Genomic DNA, 22,636 nt, shown 5'->3' on the forward strand with positions numbered 1-22,636 from the left:
ATGACATTATCTATTGTTTGGCTATACCAAAATCCCATAAAACTGCAATTTGTCTAGGAGAATACCGAGATTTACAGACTCAAGTTGCTGAAAATGCCAACTGGCACTGTTTTATTACTTAATGCTTGTGAAATTTGTTCAATGAGTACATAAATGGCATTCTCATTACAGTAACTCTTCTGAAAGCCAAACTGTGATTTGTTGAGGATATTATTGTCACTCAGGTGACATACTATTCTAGAGTTCGTCACCTTCTCAAAAATTCTGTAAAATGGTGTCAGCTGTGAAACACATCAGTAGTTATTGATATCTCCCCTATCACCTTTCTTAAATAGGGATTTGAAAAAAGCATATTTCAGTCTCTCTGGAAAAGTGCCCCGAGTTAGTGATTATTATATATTTCAGGTAAGATCAGTCTGGCTTATTATACAGTAACAAATCTTTATTACTGTATTGGAAACACCATCAAAACCAGATGAACTTTCATTTTTGAGTGAATATATAATTTTCTTGATTTTAGAAGGAGAAGTTGGTGATACATTTATACTATGGAATTTTTTGAGAATTGCTTTTTCAACATACCGTTGAGATTTCTCTCTTTAACTGTTCATACCCAAACTTTTTAATATATTTAAGAAATTATTATTAAATATATTTTCTATCTGTGGCTTATCATTTATAGCCCTCCCATTCTATAACTACAATGATACTCTGCAAGCCACTTTTTGGTGAGTGGTGGAGGGGATCCTGTACCACTACTTGTCATTTCCTTTCCTGTTCCACTCACAAATAGCGAGAGAAAAATGACTGTCTATATGCCTTCATGTGAGCCCTAATTTCTCGTATCTTATTTTTGTGGTCCTTACGCACAGTGTATGCTGGTGGCAGTAGAATCATTTGGCAGTCAGCTTCAAATGTCCCATTCGAGTTCCCAAAGCATCGTCACAACACTTACACATTGTTCGAACCTATCGGTAACAAATGTAGCAGCCTGCCTCTGAATTGCTTCCCTGTCTACCTTCACTCCGACCTGGTATGGATCCCAAACACTCGAACGGTACTCAAGAATAGGTTCCACCAGCATCCTATATGTGGCTTCCTTTACAGGTGAGCCACTCTTTCCTAAAATTCTCCCAATAAAATGAAGTCTACCACTGACCTCCTCTAACACAGTTCTCACATGCTCGTTCCATCTTTTATCGCTTTGCAACCTTACGTCCAAATATTTAAATGACTTGACTGTGTCAAGCAGGACGCTACTAATACTGTTTCCGAACATTACAGGTTAAATATGTTGTTATCCTGTTTGTGGTTGTTTGTTTTGTCTTGTTTCACTACATTCCATATAGTCTTAAGTCTGATGGCAGTATTACTGATTTCTGACATTATGCGCTTGTGCCTTGATTTTTTAAAATAATTTTTCTTAGTAATTCTGAGTAGTGTATGTTGTGTGCAACTACTGCAGTATATCTACTTGTTCTTGCCAACACACATTTTGCTTTTGCTTTCACAAGATACTTTAATCTCTCTAATGACCCTCTTTTCTTTTACATGGCTGTTTAATGTCCTTACTCATAAGCTTATGCAGAAAGCTATTTTCAAATATGATTCAAATTTATCATGGAATAGATTAAATTTTATGTTAGCATTTGGTCCAATATAAATTTCACATCAGGTCGTGTCTTACTATTCTTAAAAACATCTGTCCTGGATCATTAATTATTGCAACTTATTCCCACTGCGGAGTATCCATCCTGTAAGGCATTTTGTTAGTTATCCAAACCAACTATGCATTGTGATCAGGTAGAGCATTTGTTACTGGGTGAGCAGTTATTTTCTTGCTTTGAGCTTTACTAAAGGAAACATGATCAATTAGGGTCCTACTGTCTTTATCCACCCGCATTAGAAAGTTAGCTACTGAAATCAAATTATAGGATCCAAATTAGGTTTCCATATATTTTTTCTATCAAAATCCTTTACAGAATCTATTCTGATGTCACCAAGACTATTAACTACTTGCTGATGTATGACCGATAGCATAGTAAGGCATCCAAGATTCCTCAAACAGTTCAAAATTTTCCTGTGGGGATCTATATAAAGTTACAATTGAAAGTGGCCTATTTTTCAGTATCAATTCACAAGCACACACTTCTGTGTGTTGATCACTATAAAATGTACTTGTCTGAATGGTTCTGAACTTGAGTTCTTTCTTAATATGTGTAACAACACCTCCCCTTCCTATATTAATGCTGTGTGAGTAAGCTGCTGGAGAGAAATGGGTCTAGTTATTTCCAAACTTCGGTGGACAGTTCTCTCTTTAACTCATTAATGACAGCTAAAACATAAGTTGTGAGATCATTGCTAGTTCTTTATAACAGTGACCTTTGAAACCTATGACAAGGTATCTAATAAGTCTCCAGTACAATACAGGCAGTAGATTGAAGCAGTGGACATTAAGCAGAAGTTAAAAAAGAATTAATTAATTAATTCATGAGAGAGAGAGAGAGAGAGAGAGAGAGAGAGAGAGAGAGAGAGAGAGAGAGAGAGAGAGAGAATTGCTTTTCCCCCTACTGACGTAAGTATTTGGAATCCATCACCAATGAACACACCAGTGAGTGAGTGACAGGAGTCAAGAAGTTTTCAGAGTTGCACTATGTTCTGTAAATGTCTCTAAAGAAACATGACATGTTAAAAAGATGAAACTTCTAATAATTTGATATAAGAGCTTCAATGCATTAAAAATAATGGCCAACCAATTGCAAAATACAGGTTTATTAAACCTTGACCATGGTTTCAACAGTTTTAAAACTATCTCTATTTGTGGAAATACAACTATATATACTATGTCACTTGAAGGATTTGTATAAAATAGACATTTAAATATAAAACACGGCATCAGATTCTATACAGCATCAATATGTCATGTTCAGAGCTAGCAACATGCACTGACTGGCTGAAGAGTAGAGGCACTAGCCTGAAGTTATCTCTGGTAGGTGCTGCTCCTGTAATCAGTGGTGTGTGAGATTCCACTTGTACACATTATTAAAAGAATTAACAGATTAACTAAATAGTTGAGAAGAGGGAGAGGAGAGGACGTAAAAAAAAGAGTATAATTACAAGGAGCCCGCAGGCTCAGGTAAACAGAGCAGACTCTTTACAAAATGAGCAGACCACACAAGAAGCACTTGGGCGTGAATACGCAACCATAATAATATCATGCTACAAGGAGTGGTTGTACTGATAAAGCACGCTATATGAACAAATATACTACAAAGTGGGGACAACAAAATAACCAGAAAAATAGTGAACAAAGCCTCACTAGCCAGTGTATATGCATAGAAATCACAATATTATAGATAGAATTAAACACACTAGAAATTAACAGAATGTGGGGATTACATTATGAAACAACAAGAAATGTATTCTTACTGAACACAGAATTTTTTGGAAGACAAACACTATGTGGAGGCCAGCACTGAGTTGTCAACTCGGCTACTTGGCCAGAAGTAGAGGCTTAAAGGCTTCCAGGAAATGTCTACCTGCAAGTTGAAGGCAATTGTAGTCATTGTTTTTCTCTATGTATTCGAAAATTTCAATCTCTTCCCATAAATCTAGTCTATACCATTTTACTTCTTTGTGTAAAATTACAGTATCCTCTAAACCGTGCAGAATACGACCAGCAATGAACAAATGCTCTGCGAAAGTGGAATTGTGTACTATCTTTCTTCCCCGATAGGCGTTCTTTATATCTCACCTTGATTGCTCTACCAGTTTGTGTGATATAGTAACTACGACAATTACTGTAGATCATTTTGTAAATGCCAGAATCTGAGAACAGAGCCTCAGCATTTTTGATACCATGCCCAAGATGCTTCTTTAGGTTATTATTAATAGAGAAAGTTACCTTGCATTTATATTTATTCACCAAAAGGCATTTAATCTTATGGGACACGTTGCCTAAAAATGGGATGGAAATGAATTTATTATTTCCTCTTTCCTGTAAGTGGGTCTGTTACCTTCTAGAGCTGAAAATCTTTTGGTGGTTTTGTTACTGAGGATACAATCTGCTCCATCTTGCTTATTTCCATTGTTAGTAGCAATGGATTTTATCACATTAATTTCATTTTGTACATTACTAAGGGACAGAGGCATTGTTATGGCACGACTGATAGCGGAAGAGAATTGCTAATTTGTGCGCTTGTGGATGAGAAGAATTATCTGGGATAATTTTATCTGAATAAGTTGGTTTACAGGAAACATTAAAGCTGAAGCGGTTATGTACTATAAATATTTTAAGATCAAGGAAGTGTAGCTCCACATTTTTCATTGTGAATTTCTTTTGTGAAGCATATTTTATCGTGGAAACTATTGAATATGCAGAACAAGTGTTCTCATTATTGGTCATCGCTGCCAATGACAATAATTCTATGCCTACATAATGAGAATAAAAGTGTATTTTTCTTTATAATTCTGAGTGAGAAATTCACAGATTCACAAAGTTAGCTATGATTCCAGTGAGAGGACTACCCATTGCTAGGCCATATGATTGTATGTAAAATTTACTATTTAATGTGAAATAATTATATTTAAGTACCATCTCTAACAAATTAATAAGCTCAGTAATTTTTATCGCAGTTAATTTTTTATACTGTAATAAATTCTTCTCGATAAAGCTGAGAGTCAAATCAGTAGGTACATTCGTGCAAAGACCTTCTGTGTCAAACGAGACCAATCTAGTGACTGGTATACATTGTCGTGTTTTTATTTTGTTGACTAAGTCAGCTCTATTTTTGACTGAAAAGTTGCATTTGAAAATGAACAAGTCTTTGATTTTGTAACGAAGCTGCCTAGTTTAACTGTAGCATGCGTTCCCTATGCTGTTGACTAAAGGACGGATCAAGTGGTTTTGTTTATGTAATTTAAACTGAGTCCTACAAACTGGTGGCTTCAGATTCATGTTGACAAGGCACTTCTTTTGACACTTCTGAAACATGCTATTAGTGTTAGCTAAATAGTGCCATATTTCCTTTTGCAGGTTAACAGTAGGATTCATGGTGACCTAAACAATGTTGTTTTGTCCAAAAACCTTCACAGGTTTGTCTATATATTCTTTTATGTAGGCAGTAACAACAGAGTTACCTTTGTCACACTTAGTTATTAAAGCATCATTTTCTTTCAATTTGAGATTAATACCGACAATAAGTTTTCGTTCTTTTGTACAAAAGTTGGCTTTTAATTTCTTTTTCTATAATATTATTATACCCATGTGCAATCTTGGCCTGTTTGGCCTTGTCAAATCTGAAGGCATCTACACCTCTTTTGAAATTGATAACAAAATTGTTAACAACGGACAGATTATTAAGATTGGAGGGGGGGGGGGGCAACACTGTACTTGATACTTTTAAGTAACATTGTATTTTCCTCTTGAGGAAACTAATTTCAATTTTGTTTAATATTCTGTCAAAAAATGATGCTTAATACTAGTATCTGCAGTAATCTTAATGTTATTAATAACCTGTGTCCTGCTTTTAAATATTGACATTTCTATTGATATCTAATTTGTGACTTATGATTATAAGGCCATTCATTTGTACCATTCTAGATGAAGTCAATTTGATAATTGAATAGTTCTTTAAATGCTTCTGTTAGAAAAGGCATGAACAGTACGCTTCCACATTCAAACTTTCTTTTTTCTTATGGCATTCTATGGCCCCATCTGATATGATTTGCTGGACTAATTTCTTCGTAATGGAAAGCATTTTGTTGCACTGTTTTATATTTATGTAAGATTTCACATAATCTGGCATTATGGCCAGTTTTAAACACTGTGTTAAAATTGATGGCCATCCCTGTTTTCACGATTTTCAGCTTAAGGTTCATATACAGGGTGTTACAAAAAGGTACGGCCAAACTTTCAGGAAACATTCCTCACACACAAATAAAGAAAAGATGTTATGTGGGCATGGGTCCGGAAATGCTTAATTTCCATGTTAGAGCTCATTTTAGTTTTGTCAGTATGTACTGTACTTCCTCGATTCGTCGCCAGTTGGCCCAATTGAAAGAAGGTAATGTTGACTTCGGTGCTTGTGTTGACATGCAACTCATTGCTCTACAGTACTAGCATCAAGCACATCAGTACGTAGCATCAACAGGTTAGTGTTCAGCATGAACGTGGTTTTGCAGTCAGTGCAATGTTTACAAATGCGGGGTTGGCAGATGCCCATTTGATGTATGGATTAGCACGGGGCAATAGCCGTTGCGTGGTACGTTTGTATCGAGACAGATGTGCAAAACAAAGGTGTCCCGACAGGAAGACATTCAAAGCAATTGATCGGCGTCTTAGGGAGCATGGAACATTCCAGCCTATGACTTGCAACTGGGGAAGACCTAGAATGACGAGGACACCTGCAATGGATGAGGCAATTCTTCGTGTAGTTGACGATAACACTAATGTCAGCATCAGAGAAGATGCTGCTGTACAAGGTAACGTTGACCACCTTACTGTATGGAGAGTGCTACGGGAGAACCAGTTGTTTCCGTACCATGTACTGCGTGTGCAGGCACTATCAGCAGCTGATTGGCCTCCACGGGTACACTTCTGCGAATGGTTCATCCAACAATTTGTCAATCCTCATTTCAGTGCAAATGTTCTCTTTACGGATGAGGCTTCAGTCCAACGTGATCAAATTGTAAATTTTCACAATCAACATGTTTGGGCTGACGAGAATCCGCACACAACTGTGCAATCATGTCATCAACACAGATTTTCTGTGAACGTTTGGGCAGGCATTGTTGGTGACGTGTTGACTGGGCCCCATGTTCTTCCACCTACGCTCAATGGAGCACGATTTCATGATTTAATATTGGATACTCTACCTGTGCTGCTAGAATATGTGCCTTTACAAGTACGACATGACATGTGGTTCATGCATGATGTACCTCCTGCACATTTCAGTCGAAGTGTTCGTACGTTTCTCAACAACAGATTCGGTGACCGATGGATTGGTAGAGGCGGACCAATTCCATGGGCTCCACGCTCTCCTGACCTAAACCCTCTTGACTTTCATTTATGGGGGCATTTGAAAGCTCTTGTCTGCGCAACCCCGGTACCAAATGTAGAGACTCTTCGTGCACATATTGGAGACGGCTGTGATACAATACGCCATTCTGCAGGACTGCATCAGCACATCAGGGATTCCATGCTACGGAGGGTGGATGCATGTATCCTCACTAACGGAGGACATTTTGAACATTTCCTGTAACAAAGTGTTACTGGTACGTTCTGTTGCTGTGTGTTTCCATTCGATGATTAATGTGATTTGAAGAGGAGTAATAAAATGAGCTCTAACATGGAAAGTAAGTGTTTCTGGACACATGTCCACATTACATATTTTCTTTCTTTGCGTGTGAGGAATGTTTCCTGAAAGTTTGGCCATACCTTTTTGTAACACCCTGTATTTAGATGCAGCTCTGGATACCTGGGCAGGCATAAATTTCAAGATTTTGAACACGGCTGCATTTCAGCAGATGTACATGCAAGAGCTTCAATGCATTAGAAATAAAATCCAACCTGTTGCAAAATGCAGTTTTTAATAAACCTTGACTATAGGTTTGACAGTTTTAAAACAGTTTTCTTCAAAAAAATGTAGGACATAAAATCACATTATCCATAGTCAATGTTGGAGTCATTGAGACAGTCTAGTGCATGTCATCCACTTAATCACCATTTAAAACTAGTAGCCATCTAACGTAGTGCTTTGTCCAAAATGAACTGAAGCTCTTGTATGCCCAGTTGCTGAAGTGCAGCCATGAACAAAACCTTTTAAAATTAAATCTCGTGATTGTACATAACTGCATGTTCAATCATTACAAGGACATATTGTAATGCACGGTATTTCTGGAGGGATAGTAAATATTTTAAGAGGTGGTAGTGTAGACGAACTAAAATAGAACATTCCACATTGCATGTTTCCTACTTTTATTAGTTACAGAGACAAGTTTTCATTTTGCATATTGGTAATCCAGTTACTATGACCTTATTTATTGATTGTTATTTTTGTTCTGAAGCAGTGTGCTTCAGTTTACATGATTGAATATTTCAACTGTGACTGATCTATTGGCCAATTCTACTGTATAATTTCAGCATGCCAAACATATTTACAAATGACAGATATGCTTATATGGCATTTGTGTATGGCTTTTGTAATGAAAACACTGCTGCCTGAAGAGAATATGGCAGATGATTACAGAGTGCCATATTCCAGAATGTGTACTAATGTTTTCACTAAACTGTGTTGAGACTGATGCTGTGCCCATCAGTCATATTTCATCTGAAAATGCAAATAAATACAGTGTGGACGAAGTAGAAGACATCATTCAGTTGGTATAATATAGTCTCAACAAGTACACGAAAAATTTCTATACCTATCTGTGTTCCATAAGAGTGTATGGTGGACATTAAGAAAGCACATGATCTATCCGTATCATTTATGAAGTGGGTTAAACACCGCTGAGAAAGAGATGATGCAAGACGGTTTGAATTTTGTCATCAGCTAGTTACGAATCTCCCAGTAATCCCAGTACTACTGTTTACTGATGAAGCCATTTTCACTTGTGACAGTATATAACAATGTTAACTTACACTGGTGGTCTGATGAAAACCCATATGCATTTGTAAAGACACGGTTTCAAGAACATTTTTCTGTTAATGTGTGGTGTGGTATGATAGACAATTTGTTTATTGGGACTGTTGTGTTATCATGCCATTTTATAGGACACTTTTATGATAAACGTGTCTTGAAAATGAATCATTTTTAGAGGAGGTTTCTTTGGCTATGATAATGGTATGTTCTTCCAGCATGACAGGGTGCCTACACAATATAGTCATCAAGTGACACTTCACCTAACCTAGTCTTTTCTGAATGATGTACTGGTAAAAACAGTCATGAGTCTCAGCCACCAAGGTATCCGAAACTAACGTTTCGGATTTTTGCCATTGGGGATGGATGAGAGGCAAAGTCTACAAAGAAAATGTAAACACAAGAGAAGAAATCACCATCTCGATCGATTATGGATTATGAATAATGCTGCCCTCATAAATGAATACCAAGACTACCCTAGCAGAGCTATATGTGATGATGTCAAGAGATTTCAAATGTGTGTTGAAGTTGGAGGAGGAAATTATGAAAATCAACTGAGAGCTTAATCATTTGCCTTTGCTTATCATCATCATCATCATCATCATCATCATCATCATCATCATCATCATCATCATCAGTTAATATTTATTTGGGTTAGAATGTAAGAGATGTTTGTAACCAGCAAAAACTAAACACACATTTATGTAACATTTTATTCAAATTAGTCTATACTACCACCTCCTCAACAATTTTTCTTCTTTAGGGCCAGCAGTATAATATATGTCTGATAACGACATGATTATTAGAATAGATGCAGCAAAATAGCTGCTTGTAATAACAAATCTTTATTTACGACAGACTGTTTCGGTATTTATCGCCATTGTCAAGTATGTCTAGTCTGATGTGATATCAATATTGTGTAGTTAGTGAATTGTCTTATATCTCTCACCGTTTTAATAGGGTGGTGAATGACATAAATGTTAATAATGTTAATAATGATGTGACAGTACTTTAACAGAAGAGTGGAACTGTCAAACTACTGTCACATCAAAATCAACGTTTTACTTCCGATACATTACTATTTATCACTTTAATAAAACAGTGACAGTTATACGACAGTTCACCGAAGTCTAGACGTATTTGAAAACAGCGATAAATGTTGAAACAGCGTGTCAAAAATAAAGATTTGTTATTACAAGCACCTATGTTGTTGCATCTATTCTAATAACCACCTAAACAACATATCAGTTCTCCTGAAACACTCTGTATATATCCAGAAACGGTTCCAGACTTGGAATGCAAGCTTTTTCTTCACCAGCTGACATAACTTCCTTTTCATTAATTTTTATCTTATCAAAAGAATGGATGTAGTAGCAATCAATATGACATGTGACAGTATTACAAGCTGTCTACAACCACCCATCTGGAGAAGTTATATTAGCCTTATTGAAATTTCTCCTATTGAGATTTCATGGGAAGTAGCAGCTACCAACAACATGACCAAAGCCGAATATCCAACATTTTTCCTCAGTTTGCTTGTCAGTAAGCATGTTTATGACTGAAGTTGAGAGAGAGTTATCTTACAGCATGCAAGATCCTTACAGCACTACCAGAGTAAAAACAAACAGGGTGCATTAGAATACTTCACCTGGAAATATGACTGATGCATGAAGAACTCCATCACAGTCATACAGGAGAGGCGGCTACCTAGAAGTCACTCGACCAAATCCTTTCTGGAGCATAAGGAATAAAATCAGTCGCCAGAGGTGGGGTTTCAGTGTGGAGTTTGTTCTTTTGACTGTAAGGTTAAACATACCTCACAATGTCACTTATGTCCACCATGGGAGACTTCGTAAAAGTTACTATCAGTGCTATGGAAGTTGCCAAATTCTGGCCTGTGGCTGTCTGAGATCTACAGTCTTTATATTCTGATTTTAGTTATATGTGTACAACTGTGTTTCATGTGGTTTGCTTCTGAAACCACAAGCCATAACTGAAAACAAATGTTTCCACAATATGAAGCAAGGAAGAATAATGGCATTAAAGCCTATCAAACTACATAAACAGCTGATGTAAAACCCACCACTCCTGCTGAAATAAAATTTTTTCACAAGAAAGCAAAACTACTTCAGTTATGACTGAACTGATTTATTTAGAAATATACAAACCTGATGTCGTGGGAGCGCGAGGGATCCCAAGACCAAAGGCATTCATATGATTGGGTCCAGCTGAGAAGCCTGGAGGAGGCAGCCTTGCATTGGTGTTACTTCTAGCAGGAGAATTTTGTGAAACCCTGAAAAGCAAGTTATTTAAATTGGCCTGAGCTGACACAAATTTTCACTTGCAAAAAAAGTTGGTAATAATCAGTTCAAATACTTAATACAAACTTTTTTTCTCAAATATACCCTAAGAAAAAACTGTTGCACTGCGAAGTAGTTACACAAATTGGTCACAAATTGAAATTCATACAGGTATCAACAGAAAATGCAGAACTGTAAACTTTGGCAGCTGATGGATAAATGTGTGTGACTGCAGTGCAATTTCACTGTGCAGCTGGCAAAGATCATAAACAGAGGACATGGTGATACCAGGGCATAAAGTCTTCGCAAATTTCTTTCTGTATACCCCAGTGGACAGTATGAGATAACAGGTGACAGTATGAGATAACAGGTGACAGTATGAGATAACAGGTGACAGTATGAGATAACAGGTGACAGTGTTATGTAATGTGACAGCTTCGACAATGACTGTGCTGTGTCATCTCTTGTTGAGCAGTAAATGTAGATGGCGAGAGCGGGCCAACCTGAAGTTGCTGGGAATTTCTGATTAGGGGGAGGGGGGGGAACTGAAGAACTGCCAAGCTACATCGTGTTAAAATGAAGAGATTTTGACTGGATTTGAAGCTGAAACACAAAAACATAAAATAGTAAAATCACATGATAAAAACAGTCCCTAGAAAAATCACCATGTTTGCACCAATTTACAGAATAAGCTGTTAACAACTGTTTATAAAAAGAATCGCCTGACAACTATAATGATACACAACACCACATTGCTCATGCACGAGAAATAGCAAGTGTCTAGCATGAAATCCTCTAACAAATGAATGTTTGGCATAAAGATAAATACAACTACTGATTAACTATAAATAAAATTCTTTGATTAAGACAGGTGTGTGCCCAAAACAAAATTATCCACATGTATGAAACATAGCGCCTCTTTGTGGACAATTGACACTCATATTTATTTTTATGGGTTTATTTGATGATAAATTTTCATATTAATATTTGTAAGAAAAGATTTAAGTATTGTAGCTTGGAAATGGTGAAAATAAAGGAGCACGCCTGACTAATAATGGCTGTTCATATTTGTCCAATGTTGAAAATGAAATAAGAAAGTGAATTATAGGACAAAGTGTAATCCAATGTTGAAAATGAAATAAGAAAGTGAATTATAGGACAAAGTGTAATCCAATGTTGAAAATGAAATAAGAAAGTGAATTATAGGACAAAGTGTTCTCATTTGTTTGTGTGTACATGTGCATCACATCTACTGATTTCCATCTCATTCAGACAATTCCTTAGCGGTGTGTCTTTTTCTCATTTGTTTTAGAGTGTATCTAAGTGGCAGTGATATATAACAACCCTGAAACACAAGAAGCAATTGTTGTTGTTGATAATAATAATAATAATAATAATAATAATAATAATAATAATAATAATAATAATACAAAGAAGGCCAGTTCAGCAAGTGAAGCTGATTACTTCAAAATTCAAAGAAGTGTTCCATGTTAAAAGAATGGAAATTTGAATTGCCCACAATGGACCCATGGAAAATAAGACAGAAGCACATTATTTTTAGTGATGTGTTGCTACTGAGATCATCAGCAATTGAATAAATTAGGAAGTCAATAACTGTGGGTTTGTCTGAAGAAGCGTTCTTGTTGACTGACTTTGGAAAATTATGGAAAACACTGTCAGGATTCCATTGTTAACTGAACTGACAAAATTGGCACTGGAGAATGAGACGAGAAAAGTGGCTACAGATAATATAAAAGAATACACCACCTAAAAACATAACCAAATAGAACTCGTCCTGTCAAATTTAGATTTTCTCAAGGAAATTAGCTTACACATCCATGCAAAGAGAAGAATAAGCCTGCCTGCTTGGCTAAAGATTTGATATGATTTACTATGGGTGGTAACATGACTATTAATAAAAGTTCACGTAGTCTATTAATAATCTCTCTCTCGTCACAAATGCAGCTAAGTATATCCTAGAAATGTACTCTCTACGTAAACACTGATGTCTAGAAGTTCAAAAGCATGAATCCATTCAGTTACCTTGACACGTAGATTTCAGGATCTCATGTGTGAAGAATGAGAGTTGGGGGTTCAAAAGATTTATTTTTTTAGAAACTACATTAATTCTATGTTTGGCAATTTTTAACTAATTGGGCCCTTTTGTTTCATCACAAAATAAATTTCAGTGTTCTGCAGCAGATAGAAATCTGTGATGCTGGGCAGCAATTATGTGGTACGTTCTGCTGTTGGTCTTTCAGGCAGCTGTGACTTTTATTGTCCTGCAATCACAGGGACAAAATTTACTTTTCTAATCATCTGTAGTAAATTTTATTTACAAGTGACACTAATGCACCTATCACATCTGTGTAAAATGTGACACAAATTGCATTGGGCCTTTGGGGCATTGTTGAGTTGTCAGCTTTCATTTTACTTGTGTATTATTAAGTATGTACTATTGGCTGCCTCAAAACTACAACTTTCATTGAAGACATATTGTACTTCTGACAGACAGACATGTTTCGATAAACTGATTGCGTTTAGGCACTTTTACGCTACAATTCTCCACTTTCCTTCAAAACCTTTATGCAACAATCACTATTCCTTTTGGAGCTTTGTACACTGTCCTTGTGCTGTGGAGGGTCTTCATCATTTTTAGCTGTTCCACCTGTTTTTCTATAAGACTCAAGCTATTTTCCAAAACTTGATTGAGGCCACCTTGGTTATTGCCACAGTGAAATGTTTAAGCTTTTGTTTGAGAAGGCTTGGCTGGCAACATGCCCAGTTTGCTGGACATGAAGATGTTTTATGTACCCTACATAAAGTTCTGCATTCTGGCCCTAGACGGGTCAGTTGGGCGACTGACTGCCCTGACAACATCTGTCAATGGCATCATCACATGCGGTATGAAGGAGCATGTGGTCAGCACACAGCTAATCTGGTTGCTGTCATGTTTCTTGAGCATGTAATCATTACCAATTGGTTAAGAAGCTCCTCACTTGGACTTGAGAGGATGACTGCACACCCTGTACCAGTCCTCCCACCATGGAAAAATCCCTGGCAATACCAGGAATCGAATCCAGGTCCCTGGCATGGCTGTCAGTATTGCTAACTATTCAGCTCCCATGGCAGATAGTTGTCCTTCATATCATGGAAATAATTTTTTCTACAACTGCCTCGCAATCTCTTAGTCCAGTGTTGGTGTAAATGGCTTCAAAGATGGGAGTTATATTTTACACTAGTAAAACTATCCTACTGCTCAGAAAATCTTAAGTGTTTTCATGTCAGATAGACTTTCAAACTAATTCTCAAAGTAGTTGGCTGGTAATGCTTTTAGAACAGAGTAAATTTTGTCTTGTGTGTCACTTGTATAACTGTAAAGTTCCTAGTCCACTGTTGGGTGGTTGCAACTTTCAACTAGAATGTTACAGCTGATAAACATGTGCACAAGGGAACTGGATGTTTTCGTAAGTGTGCATTTATTTCTCTGGTTATACCATATGGTGATAGAGTGTTTCATTTCACTCTCAACAGTCAGTCTCATTGTAAAACCTCTTTTGTAGACTGACATTCTACTTAAGTGGATCAAGTTTCTTGTAACTATCGTTCTGTTAACTATAATTTTGACAAACTGTATTTTATCAAAGATCTCACTACTGCTGAATTTAGTTGACTTACATTTGCTATTGTGTGAATTCCACAGTGGTTCTAAAGTGTGCAATTTTCATCACCTTTAGTGGTTCACTCAAAAGTGGTACATGAAATCAGACAAAATAAAAATGAACTATAGATGATCTAACCCGGGCTTCAATTGATCAATGTATTAACAGAACAGCACATAAGATTTATTTATTGAAAGATTTTACTTTTATTGTGAGTTCGCCATAGAAAAAATAGCAGTTTTCAAGATGTTAACTGAACAATACTACACTACTGGCCATTAAAATTGCTACACCACAAAGATTATGTGCTACAGATGCGAAATCTAACAGACAGGAAGAAGATGCTGTGATATGCAAATGATTAGCTTTTCAGAGCATTCACACAAGGCTGGCACTGGTGGCAACAACGTGCTGACATGAGGAAAGTTTCTGACCGATTTCTCACACACAAACAGTAGTTGACCGGCGCTGCCTGGTGAAACGTAGTTGTGATGCCTCATATAAGGAGGAGAAATGCGTACCATCATGTTTCCAACTTTGATAAAGGTCAAATTGTAGCCTATCGCGATTGCGGTTTATCGTATCGCGACACTGCTGCTTGCGTTGGTCGAGATCCAGTGATTGTTAGCACAATATGGAATTGGTAGGTTCAGTAGGGTAATACGGAACACCGTGCTGGATCCTAACGGCCTCATATCACTAGCAGTCGAGATGACAGACATCTTATTTGCGTGGCTGTAACAGATCGTGCAGACACGTCTCGATCCCTGAGTCAACAGATGGGGACCGTTGCAAGACAATAATTACCCGCACAAACAGTTCGATGACGTTTGCAGCAGCACGGACTATCAGCTCGGAGACCGTGGCTGCGATTACCCTTGATGCTGCATCACAGACAGGAGCGCTTGCGATGGTGTACTCAACGACGAACCTGGGTGCACGAATGGCAAAACTTCATTTTTTCAGACGAATCCAGGTTCTGTTTACAGCATCATGATGGTCGCATCCGTGTTTGGCGACATCACGGTGAACGCACAGTGGAAGCATGTATTCGTCATCGCCATACTGGCGTATCACCCAGCGTGATGGTACGGAGTGGCGTGGGTTACACGTCTCAGTCACCTCTTGTTCGCATTGATGGCTCTTTGAACAGTGGTCATTACATTTCAGATGTGTTACGACCTGTGGTTCTTCCCGTCATTCGATCCCTGCGAAACACTACATTTCAGCAGGATAATGCACGACCACATATTGCAGGCCCTGCACGGGCCTTTCTGGATACAGAAAATGTTCAACTGCTGCCCTGGATAGCACATTCTCCAGATCTCTCACCAACTGAAAACGTCTGGTCAATGGTGGCTGAGTAAATGGCTCATCACAATACGCCAGTCACTACTCTTGATGAACTGTGGTATCGTGTTCAAACTGCATGGGCAGCTGTACCTGTACACGCCATCCAATCTCTGACTCAATGCCCAGGCGTATCAAAGTCGTTATTACGGTCAGAGGTGGTTGTTCTGGTTACTGATTTCTCAGGATCAATGCACCCAAATTGCGTGAAAATGTAATCACATTTCAGTTCTAGTATAATATATTTGTCCAGTGAATACCCGTTTATCATCTGCATTTCTTCTTGGTGTAGCAATTTTAATGGCCAGTAGTGTATAATACTTAAAAGAGAACCACTGACATTTTAATCTACACACTAATACTGAAAGATACCTTTTAGGTTCACAGTAGTGGCATTGATCACATAACTGACATGACTTGTTTGATATTGTACCATTACACTATATAGGAAACAATGAAGATCTTTATAAACAATGTCACAGAAGTCAGGCAGTTTATGGAAAGTAATGACAAATATGGTGTAAACAAATAAAGAGACACTGCTGTTTGCCTATTTTTTTGTGTGTGCTGATAAGATGATGAAATAGGAAATATGGTGTAAACAGAATGGAGCTGAAGGAAAGTTATTAAACCTAAGTGATTGGCTAAACTGAAATTGACTGCTGCAATACCTGTGGCACAGGACAAATGCATTGAGAAACAAAGAGCAGAATGAGGGCAGTTAACCAAACAATTATTATTATTATTATTATTATTATTATTATTATTATTATTATTGATGATGATTTAAAATCCTGAAGAGTGGTGTAAAGAGCAATTTTAAGATAATAGTACAACACAGGTTTATCAGAATGTACTTCAAGGGTTATAATTAAATTGTGTCATGAAACTAGTTGGCTGATTTCTTCATGCTTTCCAAAATGATGATGATGATGATGATGATGACAATGATGATGACAATGACGACAATAATTTCACAGAAGAACAGTTGCACCAAGTTGTGCAGCTAAACATTTTTGCAGTATGCTATACTTCGATTAAAATTACTTTACGACTTACAGAATGCACTGGTGTGAAGCATAGTTGCCAACTCATGCAACATGCCACGTGCTCATGTGATCAACAGTTGCACAAGCACCAAAAGAGAAATAAGTTGTTTGTTTACAGACTGCTGCTAATGTCTTAGTAGGTAGTGGGGAAGGCAGTGGTGGGAAGTGCTGCTGCTGTAGGACCAGCAATGTGTAATGACACAATAAGCACATGTTATATGTGAATAACAGCAAAAAGATTTGCATTCGGCCACACATGTCACGAAGTACCCAATAATTTAAGTACAATACACTAAAATGAATGCAGCATTGCGCATATGGACAATTTTGACTTTGGTGCTAAGCATTATACAGCAACCATGTACATTTTGTGTACTCCACATTGCAGTGAGATATGGCCTTCCTTCCACTATAAAGTGTTTGTTTATGAATGGCTGTTAAAGACTGTGAATTTGACATTGCTCTTTTATATATTTATGTGCAGAAACTAAAATGTTTATCTGAGAACTAAATTCAGCAGTACATACAGTTTTGTCTTATTTGCAAATTCTATTTTTGTAGTGGCACTACAAAACACGTAAAAAATCACTACATATTAGGCAGTACCCCCCCCCCCCCCCCCCCCCCTACGCTTCCAGTCTGTCCTGCCAGCCTCTCCCAACTCCTGCAGTCCACATCACCTGGCAAGACTTGTATCTTCAGAACAGGCAATACAATGAGCATGTGGAGCCCAAGATCACTGTGTGTGATTTTATAATGGACAAGATCTGCAAGCAACAATGCAGCAAAACAGAACAGATTTGGTCATGAACAATTAATTTCAAGAAATTAATGGCATTTGTCACAGCCTGAATAAAATAATAAATTCTGTGTAACAGAATTTAAAACAACAGAAAATACTATGTGGAATACAAACAATTGTCTGAGACAAAACAACCACTCAGCATACTGAAAATTTGTTGAAAACTAGCCATGTACAGTAATACTGTACTGTGCACTAAAGGCCAATTCATACTGGCTGTCACATCATGTCAAAACATTCTGCAACTCATTTCAAATAGCAGCAATCTGTGCTGGCCATCATGTCATATCACTGTCAAGGTTTCTCGGGAAAGAAGTTATGATGGCCAATGTTATCATCCGTTGTTGATCCTGTAACCCCCAACTTCATCTCCTCCTGATACACAGCCACGGACTCATCTCCATATTTTGTTTCTTCGTGGTTTTTGGGTTGACATCACTTATTATTTTTAGTGTTTGTATTTTGTTGGTTATAATTTTTTTTGTTTTATTATTTCTTTTGTTGAAATTTATAATTTTATAATCAATCACAAAAGATTGATAAAAGCAGTCAGGCAGCAATCTGAACCATACGACTTGACTACACTAAATTACTTGCCCTTTATTACATTTATAAAGTGGGTTTTTATACATACCAGTGCCGTATTTAATATTCTACAATGAAATGGATTGCAATATGGCTGCAATTTGAAGTGAAAAAAACTACTGTGGGCAGAATAAAATTGACAAGTAAGTGGAATTTATTTCTATTTTCTCAGGTATTTGTAATGTTTCACACAGAAATGGAATATCACCTTCAGAAACTGTAACAGTGGCAAAATGCTTGTTTTGAAGTAGTACCCATCAAGTAATGTACATTATGTGATTAAAAGTATCTGCTACACGCTCTGAAACAATCTGCCACATCTCACCTTTATTTCCGACCACAGCGCTCTCTGGCTGCAGTTGTTGGTACACTGTGATCAGAAGTATCCTGACACCTGGCTGAAAATGACTTACATGTTCGTGGCACCCTCCATCGGTAATGCAGGAATTCATTGTGGTGTTGGCCCACCTTTAGCCTTGATGACAGCTTCTACTCTCACAGGCATAGGTTCAATCAGGTGCAGGAAGGTTTCTTGGGGAATAGCAGCCCATTCTTCACTGAGTGCTACACTGAGGAGAGGTACTGACGTCGATCGGTGAGGCCTGGCACGAAGTTGGCTCTTCAAAACATGCCAAACGTGTTCTATACGATTCAGGTCATGACTTTGTGCAAGCCAGTCCATTACAGGAATGTTATTGTCATGTAACCTCTCCATCACACGCCATGCATTAAGAACAGGTGCTCAATCATGTTGAAAGATGCAATCGCCATCCTCGAATTGCTCTTCAACTGTGGAAAGCAAGAAGATGCTTAAAATATTAGTGTAGGCCTATGCTGTGATAGTGCCATGCAAAACAAAAAGGGGTGCAAGTTCCCTTCGTGGAAAACACGACCACACCATAACACCACCGCCTCTGAATTTTACTGACGGCACTACTCATGCTGGCAGATAACGTTCACCGAGCATTCACCATGCCCACACCCTGCCATCGGATAGCCACATTGTGTACCGTGATTTGTCACTCCACATAATGTTTTTCCACTGTTCAATTCCCCAATGTTTACACTCCCTACACACCAGGCGAGGCGTCATTTGGCATTTACTGGCGCGATGTGTGAGTTATGAGCAGCCGCTCAACCATGAAATCCCAGATTTCTCACCTCCCGCCAAACTGTCTTAATACTTGCAGTGGATCCTGGTGCAGTTTGGAATTCCTGTGTGATGGTCTGGATAGATGTCTGGCTATTACACATTACGACCCTCTTCAACTGTCAGCGGTCTCTGTCAGTCAGAAGATGAGGTCGACCTGTACGCTTTAGTGCTGTATGTGTCCCTTCACGTTTCCATTCACTATCACATAAGAAACAGTGGACCTACAGATGTTTAGGAGTGTGTAAATCTCGCATGCAGTAATATGACGCAAGTGACACCCAATCACTTGACCACGTTCGAAGTCCGTGAGTTCCGTGCAGCACCCCATTCTGCTCTGACGATGTCGATTGACTACTGAGGTCACTGAGATGGAGTACCTGCCAGTAGGTGGCAGCAAAATGCACCTAATGTGAAAAATGTATGTTTTTGGGAGTGTCCAGGTACTAGTGTAATAGTCACCTAGTGTAATAGAGTTGTTCATTTCAATGTGTGTTTGTGGTAGGCTTATTTATTGTGTTTTAGCCCTCTGGATTGCGTGTGAAACAGCTTTGCAAGCCCCAATGGTCAATAATTATTCGATTTCCCTAGCTAACCCCAGCACAGTAAGGCACTTTTAACTATTAACACTAAGTGTCAAGCCTGTAGATTCTATGCACCGTGCATCCTTCCAAAAGCACCAAGCCCGTAGGTTCTACGCGTGTGTACTGTGTTGATTAAAAAGCACTGTGTGTTGTTTTCACACTTCTGACTATTGATATATGATGTTTATACTGTAGTTACTAGTTGTGCGGTCAGATGACATGAATGTGTATCATGTTTTCATGCTACTTCATTCATTATGAGTTTTATTTTCGACTGAGAATAGAGCACATTATTAGTATACTTTGTAACAGATGCAGCATGTTTTGGTTTATCTGATGAAGAAATTGTCAATTTGCTGAATTTTGGTGACATTCTCTATATTCTTAATGCTGAAGATGACTTGGGTGTCTTCTGGAGTATGTTTTTTGTAAAATTCTACAACAAAACATTTTTACTGCATTTGACAAAAGTAGATAAATAGCATGTGTAAGTTCACAAAATTAGTATTTTTTATGTCTCTTCCCATTTTTTTAGTTGAAGAATCAGCCGAAAGCAGTTCATAAGAAAACTATAGTAGTGATAATGACATTACATATGGTGCTACTGTTTCTTCCATGTCAGAAATTGGTGAATGAAGTGAATGTGAGGTTGCTCCAGAAATACCACTGAACACCTGAGTTCGAGTTCAGTGCTAGTTTTGTAAGCGTATTTACATAACTGACAAGGATACGAAATGACTGAAGTCTCAAACAAATCTCTATGCATCACAAACAATTCAAAGAAAGATCTGGAAAAATAAACCGAAACCGCAATCAGTACTCAGTTCCTGGAAGCCAGTATCTCTAGCTGAAATTAGATGGCTTTTTGAGCATTGTGCTTCATGTGTGTGTGTGTGTGTGTGTGTGTGTGTGTGTGTGTGTGTGTGTGTGTGTGTGTGTGTGTCACATAGGCCAAAATTATCAGATCACTGGAGCACTAACAATGTAGTCGGTCGTAATTTTTGTCTGCAAATAATGAGTCATTTACATTTCCTGCAAATGTTTTTATATCATCATACTGTTGATAACACTGACCAAAAGAAACCAGCAGAAGAAGGCTTTCATCCACTTTTCAAAGTGCTTCCTCACTACAGTAATTTGAAAGAGCAATACGTTCAAGCTTATGGCTTTCTGAAAAATTGATCAATGTATATGCCCATTCTGTGGCCATGTCAGTTTTCATATTTACATGCAAAATAAACCACAGAAGTATGGACTGAAGTTATACATGCTGACACTAACAGTAGCTATGTTGCAAACTTAAAAGTTTATACGGGAAAGCACAACAATGACAATTCATCATCAGCAGTTGTTATAAGGTTGCTTTCTAGTAGCAGTTGCTTGAATGAGGACATGCTATTTAGTTATTCGATAGATCCTATTCTAGTCCAGAAGTCTTTGAGCAGTTATCTCGCGAAGGTAATGCTGTTGTAGGACTGTAAATAAGAAGAGAGAGTCAGTGCCTGAACATTTGATTACAGCTAAATTGAAGAAGGGCGAAATGACAAACAGACAAAAAGTAAATGTCCTGGCAATGGAGTGGAAGGACAAAAAGGATGCACATTCATTGTTCACAAGACATGTCGCCCCTTCACATCTTAATTAATTGAAGTGAACACGGCTGGAGTGGACCTTGGAGACCAGTGACTGCAGTACAGTGAGTTCAGGCGCAGAACTGTAAAATGGTGGTGGAAGCTGTATTTTCATTTGCTCCTTCTACGAGTCTAAAATGCATTTTGGTTACACAGTTCATTACAGACCAAGAAAATTATAGTAACTGATTTCATTACCAATCTTGCTATGAAGATGGCTCAAGATCATGTGCAATCAGCTCCAAATACCAGAAACAGATCTGTAGGCAGACTGACACACAGACATTTCCTGAAACATTTACCATCCACAAGAAAAAAGTATGCCTCTCATGTGTCATGTTCCTTTTTTCGAAATCAATGGAAATGGGAAAGCATATCGCAAGGAGACAAAGTATCAATATGGACAGAGCTGTGTGGGGTTATGTATGGAACCCTGTTTTAAAATATTCCATACCAAAATGGAGTAAGATTCCATGCAACAAGTGATATTGCATTTAAATTCTACATTCAGCACTGATCATCATGTATTTATGAACTCATTTACTCTACTTATACGAATGTATGACTCTTAATTTTACAAAAACAATGTTATTTAAATAATATAATTTGTCCATGTCATACCAGACTGGATTATGTTCATAGACAAACTGGGCTTAAACTGTTGTTAATTTTGTGTTTATACATTTACATGTTTACAACTTTCCAAGACATAATTTTTAGGACACAGCTAAAATTGCCTGGATTCTGCAAACATTGACAAGTATTGGGGCTGTACTGAGAATGCTGAAAGCCAAAAATAAGATGTAAAGAAAACTTATAAATCTTGAAGGGAAAGATATTGAGAGAGATTTCACTACGGCAGCCCATAACACTGTCTTCCTTGT

General features: G+C 37.7%; 1 protein-coding gene across 5 annotated transcripts in view; it reads right to left on the bottom strand.

The window, feature by feature from the left end:
* LOC126297449 (alpha-protein kinase 1-like) overlaps positions 1-22,636 on the bottom strand; it is a 188,400-nt gene that overhangs the window by 40,374 nt on the left and 125,390 nt on the right. For all 5 annotated transcript variants that reach the window (XM_049988303.1, XM_049988305.1, XM_049988306.1 and 2 more), the window contains one exon: positions 10,808-10,932. In XM_049988303.1, coding sequence (XP_049844260.1) covers positions 10,808-10,932 — 125 coding nt within the window. The remainder of the gene's footprint in view (positions 1-10,807; positions 10,933-22,636) is intronic.

This window comes from Schistocerca gregaria, chromosome X (assembly GCF_023897955.1).
Source record: "Schistocerca gregaria isolate iqSchGreg1 chromosome X, iqSchGreg1.2, whole genome shotgun sequence".
Lineage (NCBI taxonomy): Eukaryota > Metazoa > Arthropoda > Insecta > Orthoptera > Acrididae > Schistocerca > Schistocerca gregaria.